At 42.0% G+C, this 24,246-nt stretch overlaps 1 protein-coding gene across 1 annotated transcript in view; it reads left to right on the forward strand.

Annotated features, from left to right (window-relative positions):
* Window positions 1–21,096, forward strand: part of PEMT (phosphatidylethanolamine N-methyltransferase) — a 179,528-nt gene extending 158,432 nt beyond the window's left edge. The window contains 3 exon segments of the mRNA XM_020967400.2: window positions 2,834–2,945; window positions 17,163–17,237; window positions 20,750–21,096. Of these exon segments, the coding sequence (XP_020823059.1) occupies window positions 2,834–2,945; window positions 17,163–17,237; window positions 20,750–20,807 (245 nt within the window). The 3' untranslated portion in view covers window positions 20,808–21,096.
* The last annotated feature ends 3,150 nt before the right edge of the window (window positions 21,097–24,246 follow it).

Below are 24,246 nucleotides of genomic sequence, written 5' to 3' on the forward strand. Positions count from 1 at the left end.
AAGAAGCTGATGAGAGGCTATTTCAGTTACAGGGAAGAACAAAGGGAAATCTCAGAGTTTAGAGGAGAGGAAAGAGGTTATAACCCTTTCTGACTGGGCGTATGCATATCCTCAGTGAACTGAATGGGAATGAAAAGATTTTCTCACCTGAACACACACACACACACACACACACACACACACACACACACACACACACAGAGTCCACAGTCATTCAACCCTGTGGGTAGTATAAACATTGCCACGCTTTCACTGCCAGGGTAAGAGCCTTCTCCAATCCTCCTGATCTATATCTGGCCACTGGACCCAGATGGCTCTGGAGCAGAAAGTGAGGCTGGTGACCTTGCACAGCCCTCCCTCCCTCTAATCAAAGTCAATTGCAATCATGTCATCATCTCCCTGATGTCATGATCCTCTTCGAAAACGGAGGACAAATACAAGAGCTCTGGTAAAGTTTATTTTCTCTGTGCTTTGGGAGAACTTGTGGGGGCAGAAAAACCTCCACCTGCCAATCCAGAACAGTACATTCCTTTGGCCCTTCAACAGTCTTCTTATATTTAATTTTGAAGAGAAAATTACTTCATGCAATGTAACTTCCCCAAAAATCCATTTATTAAAAAACAAAACCCCCATGTATGTGTGTCTCAGGTTCAGTTTTCATCTAGAAAAATCGCAAAACTTGAACAGTAACACTTTAAAATTCAGTGTTGGCTCAAAAAAAAAGTTACCTTTTTTCTTAGAAAGGCTGTTCAGTGACAAGATATACCTTGCACAAGTACAACTGGGGGAGAATTTTTAACTAAACGAGGAGTAGAGGTGAACCTAGGAAATAAATTAAATAAACATAAAGTTGAAACATTTTTGCACAAATACAATTAGTGTAGCTAGAATTCAAAAAGATGCAGTAAGTTGGGAAAAATCATTACAGGAAGTATCTCTGATAAAAGTCTAATATCTAAGATATATTGGGTATTGATACAAATCTATAAGAATAACAGCCACATTCCCCAATACATAAGGAATTAAAGGATATGAACAGGGCAATTTTCAAAAGAATAAATACTCTCTGTCAACAATATTGAAGAATGCTCCTGAAGCACTAATTATAAGAGAAATACAATTTAAAACTGAGGCGTCACCTCACACTCAGGTGGTAGCACTGTGAGGAGAGAGAAAGGGACAGATAAAAGAGATGTAGTGGAGGTAGAATGAACAAGACTTGGTAATTGAATAAATATATAGGCAAGGGAGAATGAGAAATGGAGATTTACACTGAGATTGTAAATGTGTGTGGCTTCCTCAGAAACAGAAGTTTGAGAGAGGAGTGCGTTTGCAAGAAAAGATAAGAGTGAGTTCTGTTTTGGGCATGTTGAATGTGAGATGTCTCTCAGCATCTGAGATCCAGTTTGAAATGGCATCAGGTAGTTGGTGATGTGGGAGAGACTGGGGTTGGATCTATGAATCTAATGAGTCATCTCTATAGAGAAGATAAATAAAGCCATGGATGAGGAACCTCTAGAAAAAAAGAGGAGAGAAGCCCAGGACAGAGCCTTTCAGAACAACCGTATTTAGGAGATGTGATATGGATAATGATCCAGCAAAAAAAAAGAGGAGCCATCAGACTGGTAGAAAGGCAACCAGTAAAGTGGAGTGTCACCAAATCCCAGAGAGGAGAAAGGATACAGAAAGTGGCCAACAGTGTCATCTGCAGCAGAAAGGTCACGTACTGAGGACAACTGAGAGAAATAAGAGATAGGAAAAAAATAAAAATAAAGAAGTAAGAGACAGGGTAAGGAAACGAAGGCAGGTAAGTATAGGTGATGTTCTAAGAGAGTGACTGGAAAGTAGACAGGATGTAGAATTGCTTGAGGGGAATGCTGTCTCAGGTTTTTAAAGATGAGGGACACCTGGACATGTTTGAAGTCAACATGGAAGAAGCCATTAGAATAAAGATAAGTAGAGTGGGGTCAAAATGATGAATGGAATAAGAAAGAGGGAAGTAGCAGGAGAAAGAAGTTTTCACCTTGCCAGATGGTAACTCTAAATTGCAGGAATAAAAAAAGAGCGGGAACTCAGATTTTGCCTGCTATAGAATGATCAGGGCCCCTACTCTCCAAGGTCCTACGATAACTGAGCATGGAGTTGGAGTGAGTGATGATTACTCCAAATTCTAGAGAATTGGAATGGAAAGTGCTATTCTGGTGTCTGAGGCTGTTAGAAGTGGATTTTTGGGTCCTCAAGACACAATTAGTGTCAGCTCTGTAGCCTCATCCCAATAGGAGATGAGCCACAGGGAAAAGACAACCTGCCCTCAGGGCGAACACTGATTTCCTAATCTCTGAGTCATTGGAAGTACAGGATTTGGAGTGTCTCTGGTGACCTGCAGTTTAGGAGCCTGGATGAATGTGAGACCCTTTTCTGAGGCTACACAGTCTAAATTAGAACTCATGTCTCCTGATTTATAGTCCTCTCTTCTTTTTTACTACATCATTCAAAGTGAACTATTGGATTGTTTTGGGGTTGTATGTTTTTAATCCTGGAGAGAAATGATCAGCTATGTTGTAAAGTCATCTTCCCTGCCTCCAAATCCATGTATCACTTCATACTGCTCAGTGAGGACACATGTTGATTTGGGCCATCGCTGTTGTTATTAAAGATACATATGATGCTGCAAACTCCTTCTGGAGGGCAGATGTCTTATACATTTTGCTCTTTCCCAGTTGTCCTTGTCCTTCCTCTGTAGCTAGCAAGTGTTAGGCATCTAGTAGACTGTAATAAGTATTTGTTGAATGAATGAATGAATAACCCTTCCTCGTCCTGTTTTTGTCCATAGGTGATTATTTTGGAATCTTGAAGGAAGCAAGAGTGACAACATTTCCATTTAGTGTCTTGGACAATCCTATGTACTGGGGGAGCACAGCCAACTACTTGGGGTGGTCAATCATGTAAGTATAAGTCTATACTTAATCTTTTCACTGTAATTATGAATTATGTAATTCACTATAAATATGTAATCAGCTTACAATAAGATACCAAACTATTGTTAATGATACTATCATTTAAAATCTGTTGTCAATAGTTAGTAATCCAACAATAATCTTCTTAAGGGAAGAAAACATGATTTATTCAGAATTTGAAACCTAAAACAGACCTTAAAGAACACATTCTTCTTTTTTTTTAAGGACACATTCTAATTCTGTTATTTTACAAATGAGAAAATTGAGATCCAGAGAAAGGGCATGACTTACCTAGGGTCACTTGGTTAGTAATAATAGAGAAGGGACTAAACTCAAGTCTATAATTCCCAATCTACTGTTTTTTCTGCTTTTGTTCTATTCTTTTCCACGCTTCTTAGTTCTCTTCACTGGGAGATGCTCAGTAAACATTTCTTGATTGATTTCAGCTACATGAAATCAGTCATGACATTTTGATCTTTTCAAGAGGGGATCCAGGGCAGCCAGGTGGCACAGTGGATAGAGTACCAGCCCTGGAATCAGGAGCACCTAAGTTCAAATTCAGCCTCAGACACTTACTAACTTCTTGACCCTGGGCAAGTCACTTAATCCTGATAGCCTCCAGAAAAAGAAAAAAATTAAGAAGGAATCCCTGATAAATGCTGGCATGGTGGTCACCCAGACAGATCTCGTGTTGACCCACGTGGGAAGCCCCTATGGCACTGATATTAAGCATTATCATGGAGAGGTGAGGAGGTTATTTTTATAGGCAAGTTCATCATTTTTCCTATAGTGGGGGAAAAAAATCAGCAACTGCTCAATTACTTTGAGTGTCACAGTGGTCTTGAGGACAGGACTGTGAATCAAGGGACCTGGCTTCAAAGCTAACTCAATGACATCAGGCAAATCACTTCATATTTTTCCTCCCCTGTAAAATGAGGAAGACAAACAAGATGATTTCTTCAGGCCTCTTTCAGCCATAATGTTCTCTGATTTTCTCTTGATGGCTTTTTTTTTTAAGTGAGGCGATTGGGGTTAAGTGACTTCCCAGAGGCACACAGCTAGTGAGTGTTGTGTGTCTGAGGATGGATTTGAACTCAAGTCCTCCAGGGCCGGTGCTCCATTCACTGCGCCACCTAGCTGCCCCTTCTGATTTTCTCTTGACCAAGGAAGATGGTGTTGACTCCCAGCTGGGCAGGTTGGACTCAATTGATTGTAGCAGACATTTATATGGTGTTTTACATAGATGTTGTCATTTGAACATCACAACAACCCTGTAAATACTATAGCTATTATATCCCTATTTTACAGATGAGGAGACTGAGGACCATAGAGTTAATATGACTTAGTAATACATACATCCAGAAGCAGATTCTTAACCCAGGTTTTCCTGTGTCTAGCACTCTATCTGTTATGCCAAATTGCCCTAGATGTCATTTGCCTGACTGATAGTAGGTGCTTAATAATGCATGTTAATTGATTGACTCCTTTGTTCAGACACTGAGCTCAGTTAGAAAAGGACTGGGTCCATCAGCACCTAGCAGCCCCAGATAGGCAGCCTTTGTACACTTATTTATAGGGCTTTTGCTCTACCCTAGATCCTGGGTATGTTTAGGAGACGGCTAATGACCCTTGTAAAATCATGTCAGCTACAACACAGCAGCATAGGTATTAGCAACAATTTCAGTCTTAAGGTTGAAAACATGGGGGAGGGGAGAGGGAGGTTTGGAGAACTGAGAAAGGAAACAGATTCCAGCCCAAGACATCTGGGATTCTGGCAGCCTCCAGGCACAGAAAGCCAATAGCTTGTGTGAAAGAAATTTTCATGTATTAGAAGCTGAGTCTACATATCATTCATTCGTGGAGAAAATAAAAATTTATGGCTATTGGGAAATGTGTTCTGAGCTACTTCCAGCTCAGTGAGAAAAAATAAAGCTTCCTGCAGAAACCAGAAAGCTTTTTTCACTGTTAATGGGGGGGAAATCCTCATGGGGCCCTTGGAGATTATAACTTTGTATCAGCCAGGGAGTGCTTAAGCAACCCAGATCTTCAGGTGAGCTGCCAAGTAAGCCTTAGGGACTGTCAGGAGAATGAGTACTATTTACTGTTCTATGAGGGAAACGCAGAGCTGCTACTGTCATGAAGCTGGGTGTGTGTGTGTGTGTGTGTGTGTGTGTGTGTGTGTGTGTGTGTGTGTGTGTTGTGTGTGTGTGTGTGTGTTGGAAAGTGGGGGCCAGGGGGAGGAAGGATTGATTGTGGCCTGTCTAAGAGTCCATTAAAGATGGGCAATGTTTCATGCAGGCCCCAGATTGCTGACCAAGCAGGACTGCTCATAAATCTTCATTGAAGGCCATCTGTCTCAGCCCCTGGTGCCCTTCCTCTGTGTGGCTTCACAGAAAAAGCAGGAGTGGGGGAGAGAGGAGGAATTGTCATGGATTTTATTAAAACACAAAGAACACACACAAAGAGTGACCTCTGTTGTAGAAGCTGAGGACCTTGGTTAAGAATCCCAATTGAAACTCTACCATTACTTTCCTCAAAGAATAGAGGGAACTGGAGCAACATAAGAGACCTTAGCATGAACTTTCATAACTTTCACACAAGCAGTGAGACAGGGGAGAAGGCAGAAAGGTATGGTGGGAGTCACTGAAAGGAAGTTTGACTGACTTCACCATTTTTCCAGGCTTTGGTCCCACAGATTTCCTGTAAAAGGCACCAGAAAGCCAGGAGCCTCGACTCAGTGACTTTCCCTCCAGCTCCAAGTCTGAGTTTCCTCATCTTATATAACAGGAATAAAACTAGAGATGACTGATACTCTCATGACCCCTGGATAGATGCAGAAAAGCCATCTTCTCAGCCTTCCATTTGACACGCACATGTTGGAGTGAGATACTCCATCAGAAAGGGATGTGGAAAATTAAACCATTTGGATAAATAATCTGTATCTTTCAGGCATTGAATTAAACTGAAGCAAATCATAGCCAAAAACTTGGAGCCAAGTAGGCTAACATGCTAAACTCTAAAAATTGTCATTGTTGATTTTTAACTAAACCCCAGACTGAATCAAAGTTTCTTTAAGTTGTTGTTGTTCTCAATTCTTTTCTTCTTGTTTCTAAGAAATTCAGTAAACTAGTTCGAACTAAAATCAGAATCAGTGGACTAAAATTAAAATGTAAGAACCTCAAGATCATCTCCCTTTTACTCCAGTTAGAGGCAACATAATGTAGTGGATAAGTGAGCCAGCTTAGAAGCCAGGGAGTCCTGGGTTCAAGTTTTGCCTCTGAAATACTGGCTATGTGACCCTCAGTGAGTCATTTGATGTCTTAAGGGTTACAGGCCAGTGGCGTCAAACTCAAATAGAAGTGGATCCTTGCCATCCCAGTTACATTTTAATCTGGTTTTGGCCACACTGAGGAGTTTTGCAGCACCCACCCACTCACCCATCCTGAGTTTGATTCAAGGCAACTTTCCCTAAGATCACGTGGTTAGTTAGCATTCACTCTGAGTTAAGAATCCACAGCTTTGCCCTTCTGCCACATGGCCCATTCCCCAGACTGGGACAAAATCTTTGAATTGATCTGTGCGTCTGATGTATGATATACACCTGGTTACGTTGGTTTTCGGGATCCTTTAAAAACAAGAAGACTGATCACCACACTTTTTTTTAAGAGACTGATGTCCCTATACTGCCTCCCAGGGAACCTTACAACATCGGTTTTACTAAAGATAAAGATCTTTACTAAGATGCCCTCCCTCTTTACCTCATCCCATTAGAATCCCTCTCTTCCTTCATGATAGCTCAGTCATCACTTTCTATGTGAAACCTTTCTTGATTTCTCCCAACCACTATATATACATATGTATGTATGTATGTATGTCACATAAGGCCCCTCCCACACACACATATAGTGTACCTCCCAAACTACCTTGTATTTATTTGTATATTTATTCTGTATATATTTATAAAGGTACTTGTAGGGATTGTTTCATTCCTTGTATTTTTATCCCCGCAGTCCAGTGCTGCCAGGTAATAGGCTTTCAATAAATGCTTTTTTAAAAAAAACAAAAAGTCCTCCTACCAATTAAGAACTATTATTAGGAGAACCAAAGAGAGGCTCCCTTTGGATACTTTGAGCTTCTTGGAAGAAAGGTGAACCCAAGGTATTCATTATGCGATTGTCCAGGATCAAGAGAAGGCTTGGGACCATCATGCTGATTTTATAAGCTGTTCTATTGAGATCCAAAGAGCACTACAGTGCCACAAGTCACAAAGCCAGTGAATGTCACTAGGAAGTCTTGCCTATAAAACGTGCTGGTTTTCATATTTAAAACAAAACAAGACAAAAACCACCACTTGTACCCTTAACCCTGGGAAAGGAGTGCCATTACGGAATCAGCATGTAATTAAAAGGGAAACACAAGGATGTCATTTATTTAGACTTTCAACAAGGTTGCTAATTTAAGCTTTTTTTTTCTTTTTCATTGAATGTTTTATTATTAATAAGGAAATAGCTTAGTGACCAGAAGTAGGGACCAATGGATACTTCTCTGGGCACTGAAGTATAAACAGTAGGATCCCTATTGCTGCTAAGTGTGTTTCTTATAAATGACCTAGGAGAGAGGGTAGTTATGACACAAGAAAAGGATTTAGGAGTCACTGCCTGCTGTTCCCCAAAGTATCAACCCCAAAGCTTTTATCAGTCGACGCGTATTTGTGAATTTCCTATCAGGCACTGGTGATACAAAAACAGTCCCCGTCATCAGAAAACTTGGGGGACAACATGAACACATATAAGGTACACAAAATATACAAAATAAATACAAGGTAATTTTGGCAAGAGGTTCTTAAAGCTGGGGCCAGGGAAGGCAGCCGCAGCATAGAAGGGAGATTGGGAAAAGCCTCATAGAAATCAGCTTTTGAGCTGAACCTTGAAAGAAACTAGGGATTCTGAGAAGCACAAGTTAGAAAGGGGTGCATAAATTTGTGTGAAGACATAGATTATGGAAGAAATGTCCACCAAGAAGGGTACCTAACTATGAGATACCTATCCCAGAAAATTCGATACAGTTTTGGGCATTTTGCCTCAAAGGAGAAAGAACTGGAGAGAGGGAATAGAAGTAATCAAAAGGTTGGGTCTTTCCTTATGAAGAAAGACAAAGGCTTATTCAGCCTGGAAACATAAAGCAGATATGATGAAGAAATTTTGCAATAGGGCTTTAAGAACTGATTGACATTCTGGAATTTATAGGTCAGAGGGACAAGCATTCCCTCTTAGCCCTAAGAAGAGATTTGGATTATCAGAGTCTTTGAACAGGGAGGTGGACTTGAGTCATGCTGAGGAGATTTTGAAAATTCCTGTTTTAAAAAACAAAAACCAGAACAGGCTGCAAGAGGGCATCTGCCAGGTTTTTTATAGAAGGAATTCCTCTTTGGATGCAAAGCTTGGACCAGGTGACCTATAAAGCCCCTTCTAAGATTCTTTGACTGAATGATAGAAAGAATGTAGTGTTGTGCAATTGTAAGGATTATTATTATAGAAAAGAATCTTATTTGTAAGCAGCCCCCTCTCTGTTCTCTGGGACATACCTGTGTACAGTATAGTGGAGGAGTGGAAAGTGAGAAGTGGGGCAGGGAACGGCCCCAGTAAAGAGCCATACATCTATTGACATAAGAGCCTCCATTGTCTCAGAAAGATAATCAACTCCGCTCTTTACATGAACAGGTCCTCATCTTATTTTCTCCCTTGCTAGTAATTAGAAGCTGTGAATCCAGGGACAATGTCTTATTTTTTCTTGTCACTCTCCCGTGTCTCCCAGTGCCCTTGGTCACCTACCCAAACCCTTCTTGAATGACATTGAAAATCCTGTTAGAACTCCCCTTGACTGCTACTCTCATCTCCAAAATTTGTTTTAATTAAAAAACCTGATGAGGCACCATACTGGGTGGACATGGAGGATATTCTCTTGGCCCTTTCCTCATCACTGACCTAAAAGGGAGTTTGTGAGAGATTAAAAAATTGTGTACCAGCTCCAATATAGAACTTGTGTTACAAGACTATGCTGCCCAATGCCAAAACTAAGCAGATATTGAGAGTTTCTACTGATTACAGCCTATTAACTTTGAAGCTGGCAGTCCAGAGACCTCCCTCCTTCAGTTGATCCAAAACCATTAGCCATTAACTGTTAATCTGTAAGAACTAGCTTATTCCAGCCTGAGAATCAGAAGGTAACTATAGAAATAAATTGGGGAAACAGTATGACGGCGGATATTTCTAGAAACAGGAAGCAGATGTGGCTATGACTCCTCAGCCTTTGTCATGAAGGAGCTGTTCCTTTTCATTAGCCTTAGAAGTCAGAAGTAAGTCATGTCCATGATAAAATACTTTGGATGAAGAGATGGGATTTTCATTCCAACTTGCACTCAGCCATGCATATGGGCCTTTCTGCTTAGATAGATGATGAAGAGCTTCTCATTTCCCTGCCCTCTCCCATACCAAGGGCAGAGCCAAACCTACCGTGGCAATTTTAGGGTGGGGGAGAAGGAATCACAGAGAGCTCCTAAGTCCCTAAACTCCACATTCTTATTTAGCCAAGAAATCAGAACTTAGAACATAGAGGCACAGGTGAGGAGAGAGTACGACAATTCACTCGCCACCCAGAGGCCAGTGTATTTTCTAGGCACTAGATCTCTTGAGCCGTATGGAAAATTCAAGTATGGATAGCTGTAGTGCACAGGGAAATCTCATATGCATTCATGTCACTGCTTTTCCTCTAAGAGGAACAGTACTAGATTTGGGGATTAAGGAGACTTTGGATAGTAGTATGGTTCAGTGGATGGAGCACCAACTTTAGAGCCAGAGGACCTGAGTTCAAATCCTTCCTCTGTGTGACCTTGCTAGGTCACTAAACCTCTTTGGGTCTTGATGTCTTCACCTGTAAAATGAGGGGGGTTGGAGTAGATGGTCTCTAAGGTCCCGTCCAGCTCTTAATCTATGATCCTATGGTCCAGTGATCAATGGACACTGAAGTTCATAATAATAATGGTATGTTAGAACTTCCATATAATACTTACATACTATCAGTCAGAATTCTGCTTAAGATGGATCTGTCTTCTATGCCCGGGGGCTTCATTCCTAAATGAGAGGTCCTTGTTAGGAGGCAGTTTCCCCCTGTGTAAGGTGGTCCCATGGCAAGAACCCTGAAAAAAGCATTATAGGAAGATTCCTTCAGAGGGCTTATAGGGTGTCACATGAAATGACTCCAAGCTAAGGCCAGGCAGGCCCAATGGCATGTTCCAGGTTTGAGCTAAGGCCTTCAGTATAAGCTTTCTCCTAAACTAAGTCCATTCTTGCATAAGGCATACAAAAACACCTAAAGGGAGCCTGGCAGTCCCACTGGACAGTAATTAGATCATGATGCTCATGTAAAGAGTAGCATATAGTTGATTTGACTCTCTACTATGAACTTTCAAGGTTTGGTGTCTGGCCATTTACTTTCATTAGCTTTTCTGTTTCTTTCTCTCCAACTAGACTGTAAGTGTCCCAGCACAAGGATACATTGCTCTTCTCTTTTGTCTATACTCGCTCAACAAAACCCAATACACGGTTCCTATGGTCTCTTCACACAGGAAGTATGAGATAGGTAGTGACAGGTTTGGGGATGGTAATTTCTACAAACAACTTTGTTAAGAATCCAGCTCTTCCCACATACCTCTCTTCTAGCTCCAAGTACCCACAGCATCTTAAAATGTTAGCTCCAGAAAGCATTTCATTGATTTTTCTTATCTAACTTCCTCATATTACAGAGAAATAAACTGAAGGGAACATGACCTGGTCAAAGGAAAATAGCAGTTTAATATCAGAGACGACTCTAGAAGAGTCCAGGTCTCCTGACTTCCAATCCAATTCTCTGTCCCCTGTATCATCTTTGAAGGGCTTGAAAATGGAAACTAGAAAATTTCATTACCCTACCCCAATTATATCAGCTCAACTAGAAAAAAATCTCCAGAATTAGAGCAGAGGGTACAGTGGGATATTGTTTCCAAAAAGAGCTGTTTTGATTCATACTGATTAAATGGACGGTGGGCTAGGGTTGGCATCAGAAAGACCTGGGTTTGTTTACCCTCTCAAGAACTATCATCTACTACAGTGCTGCTGTTCTACTTTGATAGAGGAACTTTCTCTACCAGTGGAATCATACATCTGAACCACCATCCCTACCCCCACCCCAAATTAGATGTCCTGATCAGTGCTAGAAAGGTAGCCAACTCATAGGGTTGTAGAGCCACAGAAGGCCAGAGCTGGAAAGGACCTTTGAGATGAAATCATCAGCTGCAATCCTCTCTTTTCTTAGAGAAGAAAGAAAAAGGAGTCCTAGTGAGTAGAGGGTATGAGGGGATGACTTGCCTGAAGTCAAGTCAACCTCCTCATCTGTAATATGAGAATAATAACAATAGTACCTACCTTCAAGTGACATTATATGTGTGTGGAGAGGGTATGCATACATAAAATGCTGTGTAAATGTCAGTTCTTACTGTGATTATAGAGAGATCATCATCTTTAATCAATGGAGTCCAGGCAGAAATGGTCCTGGGACAAGTCACCATCCTGCTATCCAATTCTCTTATATGAAATGTTCTATGGACAGTTGCACAGGTGGATTAAAAAGCTGCTTTTTTATTTGAATAAAAGTGTTAGCGTGAAAGCTTATCGTCAGTAGGCTTGATATAACTCAAGGAGCAAACCAGATGACAGGGACAACGTGTGCCTCATGCAGCTCCCATGGGATTTTGATTTCTTCTCAAAAGTGTGACAGCTTTTTGTTCCTCCCCCCAGCTCAGGGACTGAGTAGTTGGTAGCATATTGTCTGTCACTGTTGTGTCCAGGCAATGGCAGACAACACTTCAGCCTGTGATGGTGCACTGTTTTCACCACTGGTTGAATTTTCAAAGATATTTGGAGTATGAGGACTTGTCATTTTCAGTCCCTGACAAATAATATTAGCCACCAAGTCATGGCTGGTTAGCTAGCCATTACGTACTAAATTTGCACAGGTGGCTTTGATGAGTGGTCACCCATTTCCTTGTATAATTTATTGTTATTATTATTTATTTTATTATTATTATTGTTATTATTATATTATTGTTAATAGTAGAACCAGTACCACCACCTTGATGATAGTGTTCTCACCCTTCCAACAACTTATCATATAGGTGTGTATACTTTGTGTGCCATGAAACACCTGAACTCTCTATGGAATGGAGGCAGAAACCTAGAAATAAGCAAGGACAGAAATCTGCCAGATGATAAGAGCACCTGCCTCTCAGAGTTGAGGCTCAAATGAGTTAACATGTATAGTGTGTTGCTGATCTTAAAACGCAATATAAACACTAGCTATTAAGAGTACGTGTTTGTTTGGTATGCCTTATCAAGGAATGGTTATTTAGTATGTTCACTAACTGGGGCTCTTTTCCCTTCTTCTGACTTTATTATCTCCAGTTCTTCCTTTGGGCTCCTGCTTGATACTTGGGGGGCAGTAATGGGCTGAGGTAAAGATTAAATGTTTCTAGGGGCAGTGAGGTGGTTTGGCGATTATCCCACAAACACTACCACAGCCACACTTTGTACCCAGGAGCCCTTGTCTGACTCCTGTCTGTGGCAGCCTAGTGCCTTTGTTCTCAGGTATTTGCTAATCCCAGCTCCTGCTGGATTGATTTAGACATAAGTGCTTTGGGGACAGAGAGGAAGGTGAGATGCAGGGGAAAGTCTCTTGGTGTTCCCTAGTTAGAGCCACTGAAAAACAATGCATTCTCCCAGCCAGTGGAAAACACAGAGTTCTTAACCTTCAGTCTCTGAACATATTTTGATAACTTTTTCTCAATGTGATTGGTTTCCTTTGTAATCTCATGGATTTTAGTTTATGCAATGTTCTGAGGTGTCTATAAGCTTCATCAAACTGCTAAAAGATCTGACTCAAAAGAAATTTAAGAACTGACACCGAGGATTCCTTGCCAACATATAAGTACATATTCTAGCACCTATAGCTTGTGTGGCACCCTTCAGGCACGCGTGCTCACACTGTCTCTCTCTCTCTCTCTCTCTCTGCTCTGTTACGCTGAGGGGTATAGAGTTTTCTGATGTCACTAGAATTGAGCCCCTATTCCTGTGTCTACTCAATATCCTTACCCATGATTAGCTCCCTAATATCATCTTACCAATTAACATCAATTAGCTTTTACAAGGGAATATTTACTTCAGAAATATAGCAGGAACCAAATTATAAAAACATTTCCTCAAACCAGGGCATACTCTCCTCTCTATCATCTCAGTCCCTAGAGAGAATGAAATCAGAATTAAAGCTGGTGCTATAAAAGCACTCACCCTACCAAATTCACTTCCAAATGTTGGTCTTACTGGTTAATGAATTCACTGCCTTGCTTGCGGGATACAGCTTCTCAGTAGCCAGGTCAATTCCCTGCTGGCCTGGATCCCATAGGTTGCTCCTTGGTGGCATCTCACCAGCTTGGCCACAGCAGTGTATGCTTTGGACTCCTGGTAGCTCTTCAAACCTTTGACCATACAACAAGGTCCTGTACCAAAGGAGAGAAGATACATTGAGGAAATGACCCCATCCCAGACACAGGCTCACCTAACAGGCCAGGTGCTGCCGAGCCAATCCAGGGCAGGAATAAAACCCCTTACCAGCCCTCCAAAGCTCAGAAAGTTGTCTTTTCTTACCCCTCATGACCAATAGGAAAGAGAGTTTTGGCCTGTTGGTACCTTGTGTATGCACACTTGTTTCTGGCTCAGTGGAAAAATCAAAGGCAGAGCCCTCCATTCTATGCATTCCACACTTTCAGAAGCAGACTCCAGCCCATGTGAAAAAGTGGAAAGCCAGGCTCCTCCCTTGCATGTTACAGCGCACACACTTCCATAAGCAGATTCACTAAGCATAGACATGGTCCCCTGCTCTTAGGACTTGGGCTTTCATTGGTCTGTCCCCTATTCCATAAAGAGCACTGGAGCTAGAAGACCTAGGTACTAGTCTGCACCCTGTCACTTACTAATTGTGTCTTTCTGAGCTTCTGTTACATCATAATTGAAACTGTAGGTTTGACCATGTGAGTCAATAAATTCCAATAGTGCCCTATTATGTCTAGGACCAAATTTAAACTCCACTTTTTGACATTTAAATCTGATCCCTTCCTGATTTTCAGTCTTCTTTCACATTGCTCCTATCTACTCACTACAGTCCAGCCACACTGGTCTGCCTAGTTCTAGAAACCATGTTGTATGGCTTTGATGATAAAATGGCCCCTTAAGTTCTGTACTTTACATTTTCACATGGGACTCAAGGCTATAGGATTCCACATCCCCAATACATCTCTCCCAAATAAAGGTGAAATTACAGCTTTTGCTCATAACTGAATCTAGGAATCACCATACCCAAGCATGGCCTGATGCCTGGGAGGGTGTTCTTCAGCTAAGATTAGAGACACACACACACACACACACACACACACACACACACACACATACATGTATATATACCTAACTCACCTACCTTCATATATATGTAATACACATGTTTTTACATATATTCATCTATACATACCTGTGTTGTATGTATGTATGTATACACATCTTTTTGTGTTTGAGGATCAGATGAGATCATGAATGTGGAAGCACTTTGAAAAGTTCAAAGCTCATACAGAAGGAGCAAAAATGGGCTTTGGCCTCTAAGAGCTTTCTATCTAGTTAGGGTAACAATACTAGCACACAAGAAGGATTGAATAGCAGCACAAAACAACCACCTGAGAACTATCAGAAGACAATCTATGAGAAACAACCCTTATCTCTGTTCTTACTAACCATACGGTCTGGCTATTCCTTTTCATACCCTCCTCCCCCCAAACCCCAGAAGGAACCTCCTACCAACTTAGTTACCAGCTCTTTATCTCAGATAGGATGGCACTCAGAAGATCTGGGCCAACCCTAGTCTTCTCACCCTTTCCTGCCTAGAGGTAGCTAGGATAGCATGGATAGGACTGGATTTGGAGTCAAGAAGACCTGAGTTCAGATGTGGCCTTAGATACTTATTAGCTGTGTGATCTTGGGACACGTCACCTCTCTGCTGCTTGCCTCAGCTTCCTCATCTATAAAAATAAAGGCCAGAATAGCACCTACCTCACACGGTTGTTGTGAAGATGAAATGAGATACAGGTAAAGCACTTTGCAACCCTTAAAAGCTTTCTTCTATGCTAGCATTATTATTATTGTCTATGATGATTTATTATCAGCCTGAGGGGTCATCTTTAGTAGAGAGTTCTAGGAATTTGCCGTGTTCTGTTCTGAATTTTTATCAGTTACTTGGAAGAAGTTACAGATGGAACATGCATCAAATTTGTAGATGACACAAAGGTGGGAGGAAGAGATATCACAGTGAACCACAGAGATAGGTCCCAAAAAGATTTCAACACACTAGAATGCTGAGTCAAGACTAATGTAGCTTAGATAATGTAACTTGTGAAAACCAAGCCCCTGAAATAAGGGATCAGGTTCACTTTAGGAGCCTCACTCATTATTCCACAAGTATAGAACATTGCATATAAATCTCTTCAATGTGTTACTTAGCTAAATCAACTGAATTTTCTTTCTTTTCTATTTATCTTAAAAAATATTTTAAAAATATTATAAGAGGTAGCTAATGAATTGATACTTCTCTATGTGTGAGGCACAATGTGAGATTGAGCAAGTTCAGGGTGGTTCAGTCATCCATGGAATAAACACAGTCTAGCAAGGGAGGATAATAATACCTCACATTTCTATTCTATGTTAAGATTTAGTGGTTTTCTTGCAACCTGTAGCCTATCTGCCTCTCGTTGACCAATAACCAAAAGTTGTCTATGATTCACCTAGAGAAGGGGTGAACCTCCCACCCCTGAGCCTGAGACCCCCGTCGTTGTTTTGGAAACCTTATAAGTATTATGAATGAAAGGAAGTTGCCTTGGAGACAAGCTTGGATCAGTGGAAATATTACTGGCTATACTGGGGACTTGGGATCTTACCTCTGATACTTATTAGTGCATGACTTTGGACAAGTCAGGTAACCTCTCTGGGCCTTGTGTAAAAGAGGAGTTGGACTGGGTGTGCTCCAAGCATCCTTCCAGCACTAAAGCTGATCGTGTGATCTGCTGCCTCTCAGATCTCCTTCAGTATCAGAGAATGCATACAAACCCTACAGAATATATGAATAAAGTGTGAGGAGGTAGCATAGGGAAGGGAGCCTTGAATTTGGAATCAAAAGACCCAGCTTTTAATCCAGTTCTGCCTCTTGCTTACCATAGTTGTATTACTTCTTCTCTCAGGGGCTGTTTCTTCATTTACAAAATGAAGAAGTTAAACTCAACAATCCTTGAGTTCCCTTCCTCTCAAATTAAGTGATTTTTCAGGGGCAATGAGAACTCCTCAAAGTGAAGAGAGCTACAAAAAGCTAGTTCATTCTCATTTTTAAGTAAATATCTACTGTGAAATCAAAATAATGGAAAAACCAGGAATAGTTCCACATCAAGTCATTCCGCATCTTGATTTGATATTTTGCAGCTCAGCATAAGAAATTAAATGGTAATTTGGGGAGAGTTTTACATGAAGGCCAGCAGACAACACAGAAAAAATTTAGAAAACCAGAAATGCATAAACTATTATGTACAGTATTGTATGATATCAATATATTTTATCTTTTAATACCATAAATATACCCACATTTTACAATAAGGCACTATAAACACCCCATAAAGGAAAAAGAAAAAAATTAAGACTTCTCTGATACAAAGGGAGGACCAAAAAATTTTATGAGGATTTTCCAGATTGGGGGGGGAGGGGACCTCTCTTCTAACAACCTCCCCCTACCTGCCAGCAATGTGGAAGGGATAACTATAATTTGCTTCCTGAAAGGAGGGGTAGATTTAAACATGCTCACATGCTTTAAAAATTATATATACATATATATATAAATCATGGACCTTCAGAATTATAAGGAACCTTAAATGGTCTTAGAGAGCATCTAACCTAATTCCCTTATTTTATAAGTGAGAAAAGTGAGACCCAGAGCAGTGTGACCCATTCAAAGTAATATGGCTAGTTAGAGTCTAGCCAGGGCTAGAACTTTGTGCATGTACTCACTCAAGCCTTCCCCCTCTCTCTTTTCCAGGAATGCCAGCCCTACAGGCCTCCTGCTGACAGTCATTGTGGCCCTCACCTACATGGTCGCCGTTGTGTATGAAGAGTAAGTAGCTTTGTAGCATGGCATCTTCTTTAGCATGGAAAAACATTGATCACAAGGTCTGAGATGGTGGACTGAGGAGGAGGGGAGCAGGAATCAGACAAGACAGAACACTGGCATACTTCTAGTCTCCTGACCAGAGAGGAATGATTGATTCTTCCTCTCATGAGGACAGCAGGGTATTTACTCATGGCCCAGGGAACTGGTCTGACCTTTTGGGTGCCCTCACTAGATTCATTAACTGCTATGTGTATCACCGGTAACTGGATCTGTTACCAGTGAAAAGGATGGTAGAAATGAGGTGGAATTAGTATGTACCTGGGGGCAGGACACAGCTGGCCACACATGTGGCCTCTCTCCTGCCTTTGGGTGAGGGCTTTGTTAATTAGGGATCCTCTGAGGAGTGGAACTCTCCCTGACTCATACCTTGCCTCTCCCTACTACCTTAACCCACATTTCTTTCTCCCATCATTATACCCGCAAACCACTCCATCCAATCTTCCTGTGTGCAGAAAACCTCCGTTACTTCAGTCAGTAAGAACTATGAGGATGCAGGCTGTTTACAAGTCCAATAATCACAGATTCACTCAATAGACTCTGAATCCAGTTCTGAAAGGAGTTCTTACTAGTACTTAAACTCTCTTCCTGTTTCCCATAGTCCCTGACCCTGTCCCAGCAGAGAAGTAGGCAAAGGGAAATGGATTATACTGACCAGGCCCAATGACACCTCGAGAGCTTAGAACCTCATGAAAGGAGGACATCTTTATCCCAGAGTCATTATCAAAAATTTCATTAGAAACTGGGTCAAAAATGGTGATGGATAGAATTCTGGAAATATGTTCTGTCTCACCACACCAAATAGTATGAGGCCCAAGATGCAGAAATGACAAGAAAAGGATAAGTGAAAGGACCCACCACAAAGTAATTCTTATAGAAAAGATAACTGAAGACCAACTCACCAGCGCATCACTCATGCAGCTTCTGTCACTTCTATCCCCATTGTTCCCAACTCCCTTCTCTCCCCACTCCCAGCTTTGGGGTCAACCGTTGTGGCCGTGACAGTTTGGGGCAGAATCTTTCCATTACTTTTGGCAATCTACTAGGGGCCCCCATACCCAGAGTGGGTAGAGGTCCCCTTGCTCACTTCCTTCTCATCATTCCCCCATTACTATCAGTGGGCTGGCCTGGAGCAGCCGTATGACCCAAATCACTAAACAATTTTAACCACCAGACTTTGGTAGAGTGTTTCCTTCTGCCAGGATGAATTAAAGCCCATGAATCAGAATAGCCCCATGGCTCATGGAGAAGGAAAAGGGGCATGGCTAAAGAGGCTACAGGATAAGAAAGTGCTAAAAGAAGACAACCAGGAATATGGCACTGATTAGAATTAATTAATACAGCACAGGAAGAAATGGGGCCAGAAGAGGGAGGGAGAGAAAGAAGGAGGGTAGTACGTAGTACCCTCTACATAGTGTCCTTGGAGACCCTCCTCTGATGCTTTTACAACTAGCCCAGAAAGTCAATTGCAGAGAAAATCATAGCATAGTAAATGCTTAGAATAGGCCTTCCAGCATTGTACAATTGGGGATCTCCCTACAGCAATGTCCCACCTGGTCACCCTCATCCACTAAGGAAAACGGACTTCATCCAACTCTGGTAATTTGAGACAAGACTTTTGGATAGAAAGGGATTGGCAACAAGCAACTTTTCAGCCAGTATAAGGTGGCAAAGTAGACAGTGATGAAGAATGCCAAAAGCTGGCTGAGGAGAGGGAAAAGCTTTCAGAAGAAAAAGTCCAATCTGCAAATGAAGGTGACGAAATCAGCACAAACTCTGCAAGGCCTCAAGAACAGCGAAGGCACAACTCAAGTATGGCTGGAAAGAGCAGTCAGAATTAAGCAAAAAGAGCAGAGAAATAAGAAATCCAAGCCCTTAAGGAAAAAAATTAGCAAGTCTAATCCAACAGTAAATTATCTGTAGAGTATCTGGCAGAATTGGAATGTAAAAATGCAGAGGCAGAAGGAACAAATTTTTGTAAAGAAGATTAGAAGAATATATGAGAACCTCTAGAACACTAAGATATATTAAACAGGAAAAACACAGCACCCTTTCCCCATTATTTTACAGAATTAGAGAAATGTTACTTATAGCAACAAGGCAAAATGGCAGAATTAAAGGTATAAATATACAAAGAGAATACAAGACTATCTCTATTTTCAAAGGCATGATGATGTATCTTTAAAAAAAAAACTGAATCAGTCCCCAAAACCCCTTAAATTGGGATGATTAATAACGACAGCAAGGTAGCAAATAAAATATACAGTAAGACTGGAAAGAACTTTATTTTTTTGGTGAGGCAGTTGGGGTTAAGTGATTTGCTCAAGAACTTTAGTTCTTGGCTCATCTCATCCGCCTCCTCATTTCACAGATAAGAAAACTGGGGAAGTGACTTTTCTAAGAGTGATAAGTAGCAGAGCCAGCACCCCAAATCCAGCTGGCCCTCCATTATACCGTAACTCCTCTTATGCACTGGCTTACCCGGGGAAGCCTTCCCACAGGACATGGGATCTGAGCTGGACCTTGAAAGAAGGTTTATTTAGGATTTCAGTAAATGGAGATGCAGAGAGAGGATATTCCAGGAAAAGGGACCAGCCTGGGCAAAGTTAGGATACACAGAGAGTATCAAGGGAATGGTGATTCCACCGTGTCTGCAGTAGAGGGGAATAATGTGAAATGTGGTTGAAAAGTAGGTTTGGGGGCCATATCATGGAGGGTCATTCTGAAGAATTTGGGCATATTCCCTTAGGCTGTGGGGGATCATTCTGAAACAGATTGCCTGGTAAAGGGAAACCATAATGATTACAGTATTTTGTGTGTAGTCAGAGGGACTGGAGAAGGCAGATAGGACTCCCAAGAAGCCGGATATCCTCAGCCTAAACACCACATCAGACAGGAGAATGAGAGGTGAGATGCCTCTTCTTGCAGGAAGGCATGGACCTATTCTGACATTTTGCCCCAGGCACACAGAATGGAAGCCTCTAGGAATTGTATTCTAATAAAAAGATTTGGATCTGACTAAAGCCAAATATTCCTACAGCATTTGTCCCCTAAATAGGGACAAATCAGAACAAGTGAACAAATACAAAGTGGAGCTTTTGGATCCTAAGGCAAGCAAGCCTTTGGCCTGTGAGCTCATCCATTCTATGAGGAAGCTTAGTCTGCAACTGCAGGGTCTGAGGATGGAAAGGGGTCTGAGAAGGGTGTTCTTGGACAGGGGTTGAGGATGGAAAGGTCTGACTAAGAGCCACGTGGTAAGAAGGCTTTGTTGCCTACTATACTAATAGTATCTGGATAATCTGAGAGCAGTTCTTTGGTGCTGGGAAGAGAGAGAAGATCTTGCTTGAAAAACAATTGGCTAATGGTTTTTTCTCATCTCTGCCCTCTTTTCCCCAACCCTTCCTTTCCCCATACTCTATTCCTCTCCTCCCCCTCCCCCCAAAAAAAACCTCATACAGGCCTTTCACTGAGGAGATCTACCGGCAAAAAGCTCTGAGGTCAAAGAAGAATAAATAAATGTCGGAATTTGTGTTGAAGAATGTGTGGATGGAGTCCAGCTGACTGCATTGTTGGAAGCCAAGTTCTGTCCCCTACTTTATGTGTTGGATAATTTCAAGTGAAATGCTTGATGATCACTTGGGTACTCAGCTCCAGCCCCTTCCTGCCCCTCAGGGGCTGGAGGTGGTAACATAATGTGCCTTTTGAAACTGCCGCCTGGGAGGTGGAGAGGGTCTGCCACTGGGTACATGCCCTCACCTACCCACCCCCAACTTCCCAATTTAATAATAAAGTAGCCTAATTCATATCTGCCTCTCCATTCATCTCTCCATACACTAGTAAAGTAAGAACAGGGATTCTTGGTATCTTGAATAACCCGCAGGCATTCCTTCCATCACTCTGGGATTAGAGGCATGGCTCCCCTGCAGTTTGGATAATCTGTGTAAAATTTTTTTGCCCTCTCTTCATACCAGAGAAGAAGTCTGGATTTTTTCTTTTTCTTTTATGGGGTGTTTACAGTACCTTATTATAAAATTTGGGTTAAGTATTTGATCATAGACTCTGCTGACCTTTGCATGTCTTCTGTGGCTTCCACAAAACTCCCAAAAAATTCCCATTTAATTTCTTGTGATGACCTGAGATATATCAAAACCACAATGGGGAAAAGTCCCAATGTGGAAGGTATAACTGCATATGGTTCTCAAACCAATGGAAGACTGGCTGCATCGTGGGTAGAATAAATTTGGATGCATCTCTTGCACTGCACGAAAAACCTCTGTACCCATTGGCCAAATGATGAGCCCCTTGCAGACAAGTCAGGCCTGTAATAAAGCATGGTTTCGGTATCTGGGCAATGAGGCTAAGAGTCTGGTTGTACTAGACAGGAGAATGAGAGGTGAGATGCCTCTTCTTGCAGGAAGGCATGGACCTATTCTGACATTTTGCCCCAGGCACACAGAATGGAAGCCTCTAGGAATTGTATTCTAATAAAAAGATTTGGATCTGACTAAAGCCAAATATTCCTACAGCATTTTATGCAACACTCCTTGACAGGTAGGTGGGGCAGATGTCATCCCTCCAGTTTGACAGATAAAGATGTTGATGCCCAAAGCTGTTAAGTGTCTGAGGTCACATAGTTATGATACCCAGATGGCACTGGGACCCAGGCCCCCAGATGAGCCCCATGTTCTTCCCATAACATAGGGTGTTTGTGTTTCTTCTTCAAAGTATAGTATTCATCATTCACATGGGCTTGCTCAGGTCCCTCTATTTCTAGGCCATTTGTGCTACTACTGCAAACACGTACCTAACTTGGGGAGAGAGACTGTCATCTCAACTCATTTGTTGAGCCTATAACATATAACCTCGTGCTAGGTAGCTTCTTAGGTGAGAGGGAAGAGTGGAGAGGCCACAAAGATAAAAAAGAGTACGGGAACCTCAGAAAGGTAACAGGGAATGTGGTGGCTTTGATCTAGACGATTCCCTTTGAAGGGCAAGGGAAAGGAAGGAAACAAGCATTTTTAGGAAACCTACTATGCACCAGGCATATGCTAAGTGCTTTACAAATATCATTTCATCCTCACAATAACCCTGAGCTGTAGGTACTATTATTATCCTCATTTTACAGTTGAGGAAACCAAGGCAAACAGAGGTCAAGTGACTTGCAGTGACTCAGTAAGTGTCCGAGGTCAAATTTGGACTCAAGTCTTCCTGATTTCCAGGACCAGTACTTTAACTGCACCACCAAGCTTCCTTAAGTGGCCTTTCTGCCTTCCTTCCTGTCTTATTGCTGACTTCTGTTTCTCATTTAAGATGGACTCAGTTCTTCATTCTAATGTCTCCCCTAATGTATAGGTTTAACTGACTGATGTTCATGATCTGATCCTAGGTCCCTTCCCCACTGACTGCTCTCTACCTATCCACAGGCACCCTTTTTGGTGCTTCTTTGTGGTCCTTCTCGTTGGTTCGCCAAGTGTTCCAATGCAGGTGCTAATGAGAAAAAGCTTGTGTATCTCAAAGGGGACTCCAGCCACAAACCAAACTCATTCACCCCAGCCACAGACTGTGCCTTGAATGATGGCTTCAAGATCTACCGGTAGGTCCCTGCCAAGATCATAGAATTTTAGAGCTGGAAGGGGCCTCGACATCATGTAAACCAAACGTGTTCCCTCTTCCTGTGGCCTCCTTTGGTGTTCCATTCCCTTCTGCAGCTTCTCCCTGATTCTGGCTAGTTCTCCATAACCTTCCCTAAACCCTAAAGCCTGAGCAGGGCCCTGGAATTCCACAAGTGGATAAAGCCATGCCAGAATCCAACTGACAATAATATGGGTCAAGGCTGATGTCTTCTAGCCTCATGGTTAAGTTCAAGCCACAGATCATCTCAGAACTCCCCGATGACAGTGTTTAGAGGAAGCCACAAGAAAGTGATCAGAGGAAAAATGAGGTGTTCCAGGTTATTGTTTCTCAAACCCAATCTGGGATCTACTTTGATACTTCTGTCCCTTAGTCCTCCCAATCCCTCCATGTTTGTCCCCTTCTGTCACGTGGTACCAAGCTTTAGTCAACACTTAATGCCTTGGATTGAGCCTCACTGAATGAGGCTTCGTCAGTTTCCACAGTTATTCCCACCCACCTTCCCACTCTCTAGTCATTACTAAACCTAGCCTATGACCCAGTGCATAGTCATCCAAGAAGCAGTGTTAATCAGCCTACTAAGTGCTGGGAATACAAATACAAAATTTTTTTAAATGTACCCTCCAGGAGCTTACAACCTAATGGGAGCAGACAACACACAAAAGGAAACAAAAAAGCAATGGGGAGGGGGAGGTACCCATTGAAGGGTTGTGGTAAAGAAGTCAGAGAAGAAATTTCCTGGTTTGGGCACAAATATTCCGCCTTTTGCCAAAAGTAAAGAGCAGGCCATTCATACCCCCTTTTTGCCCATTATTTTCAGACCTCAAGATGGTGATAAGGTCTTTCCCCCTTATTTGTCTTAAAGGAAGAGCTCCTGAGAAGAGTTGTCCCACAGTAGGAAAAAGAGTTTCTAGAGGGAGAGAGGACCCCATCCACACTAAAAGTATGGCAGCAGCAGCTAGATGACCATCTGCCAGGGATACCATAAAGTGCCCCTGCACTAGGCAAAAGACTGAATTAGGGACCAAATAATTCTTTTAAACCTGAGATTCTCCGTGGCCAGTCACAGCAGTGAACAATGAAATACACTGCAAGTTGAGCTCTGCTACATTCCATTGGGGGGGGGCAGCAAAGTACCAACTTTTTCTGGGGAGAGTGGGAAAGTCAGATTATTCTCAAAGGGCATCCAATTCTCTCTCTCTCACACTCACACACACATACACACACACACACACACATACACACGTACACACGCACACACTTAAGTTTGTTGGCTCATCCTCAGCCATTGTCCTTCCTGCAATTCCCCTGCCCAACACTAGTT

Source organism: Phascolarctos cinereus, unplaced genomic scaffold (assembly GCF_003287225.1).
Source record: "Phascolarctos cinereus isolate Bilbo 61053 unplaced genomic scaffold, phaCin_HiC Scaffold_4;HRSCAF=312, whole genome shotgun sequence".
In the NCBI taxonomy this organism is placed as follows: Eukaryota; Metazoa; Chordata; class Mammalia; order Diprotodontia; family Phascolarctidae; genus Phascolarctos; species Phascolarctos cinereus.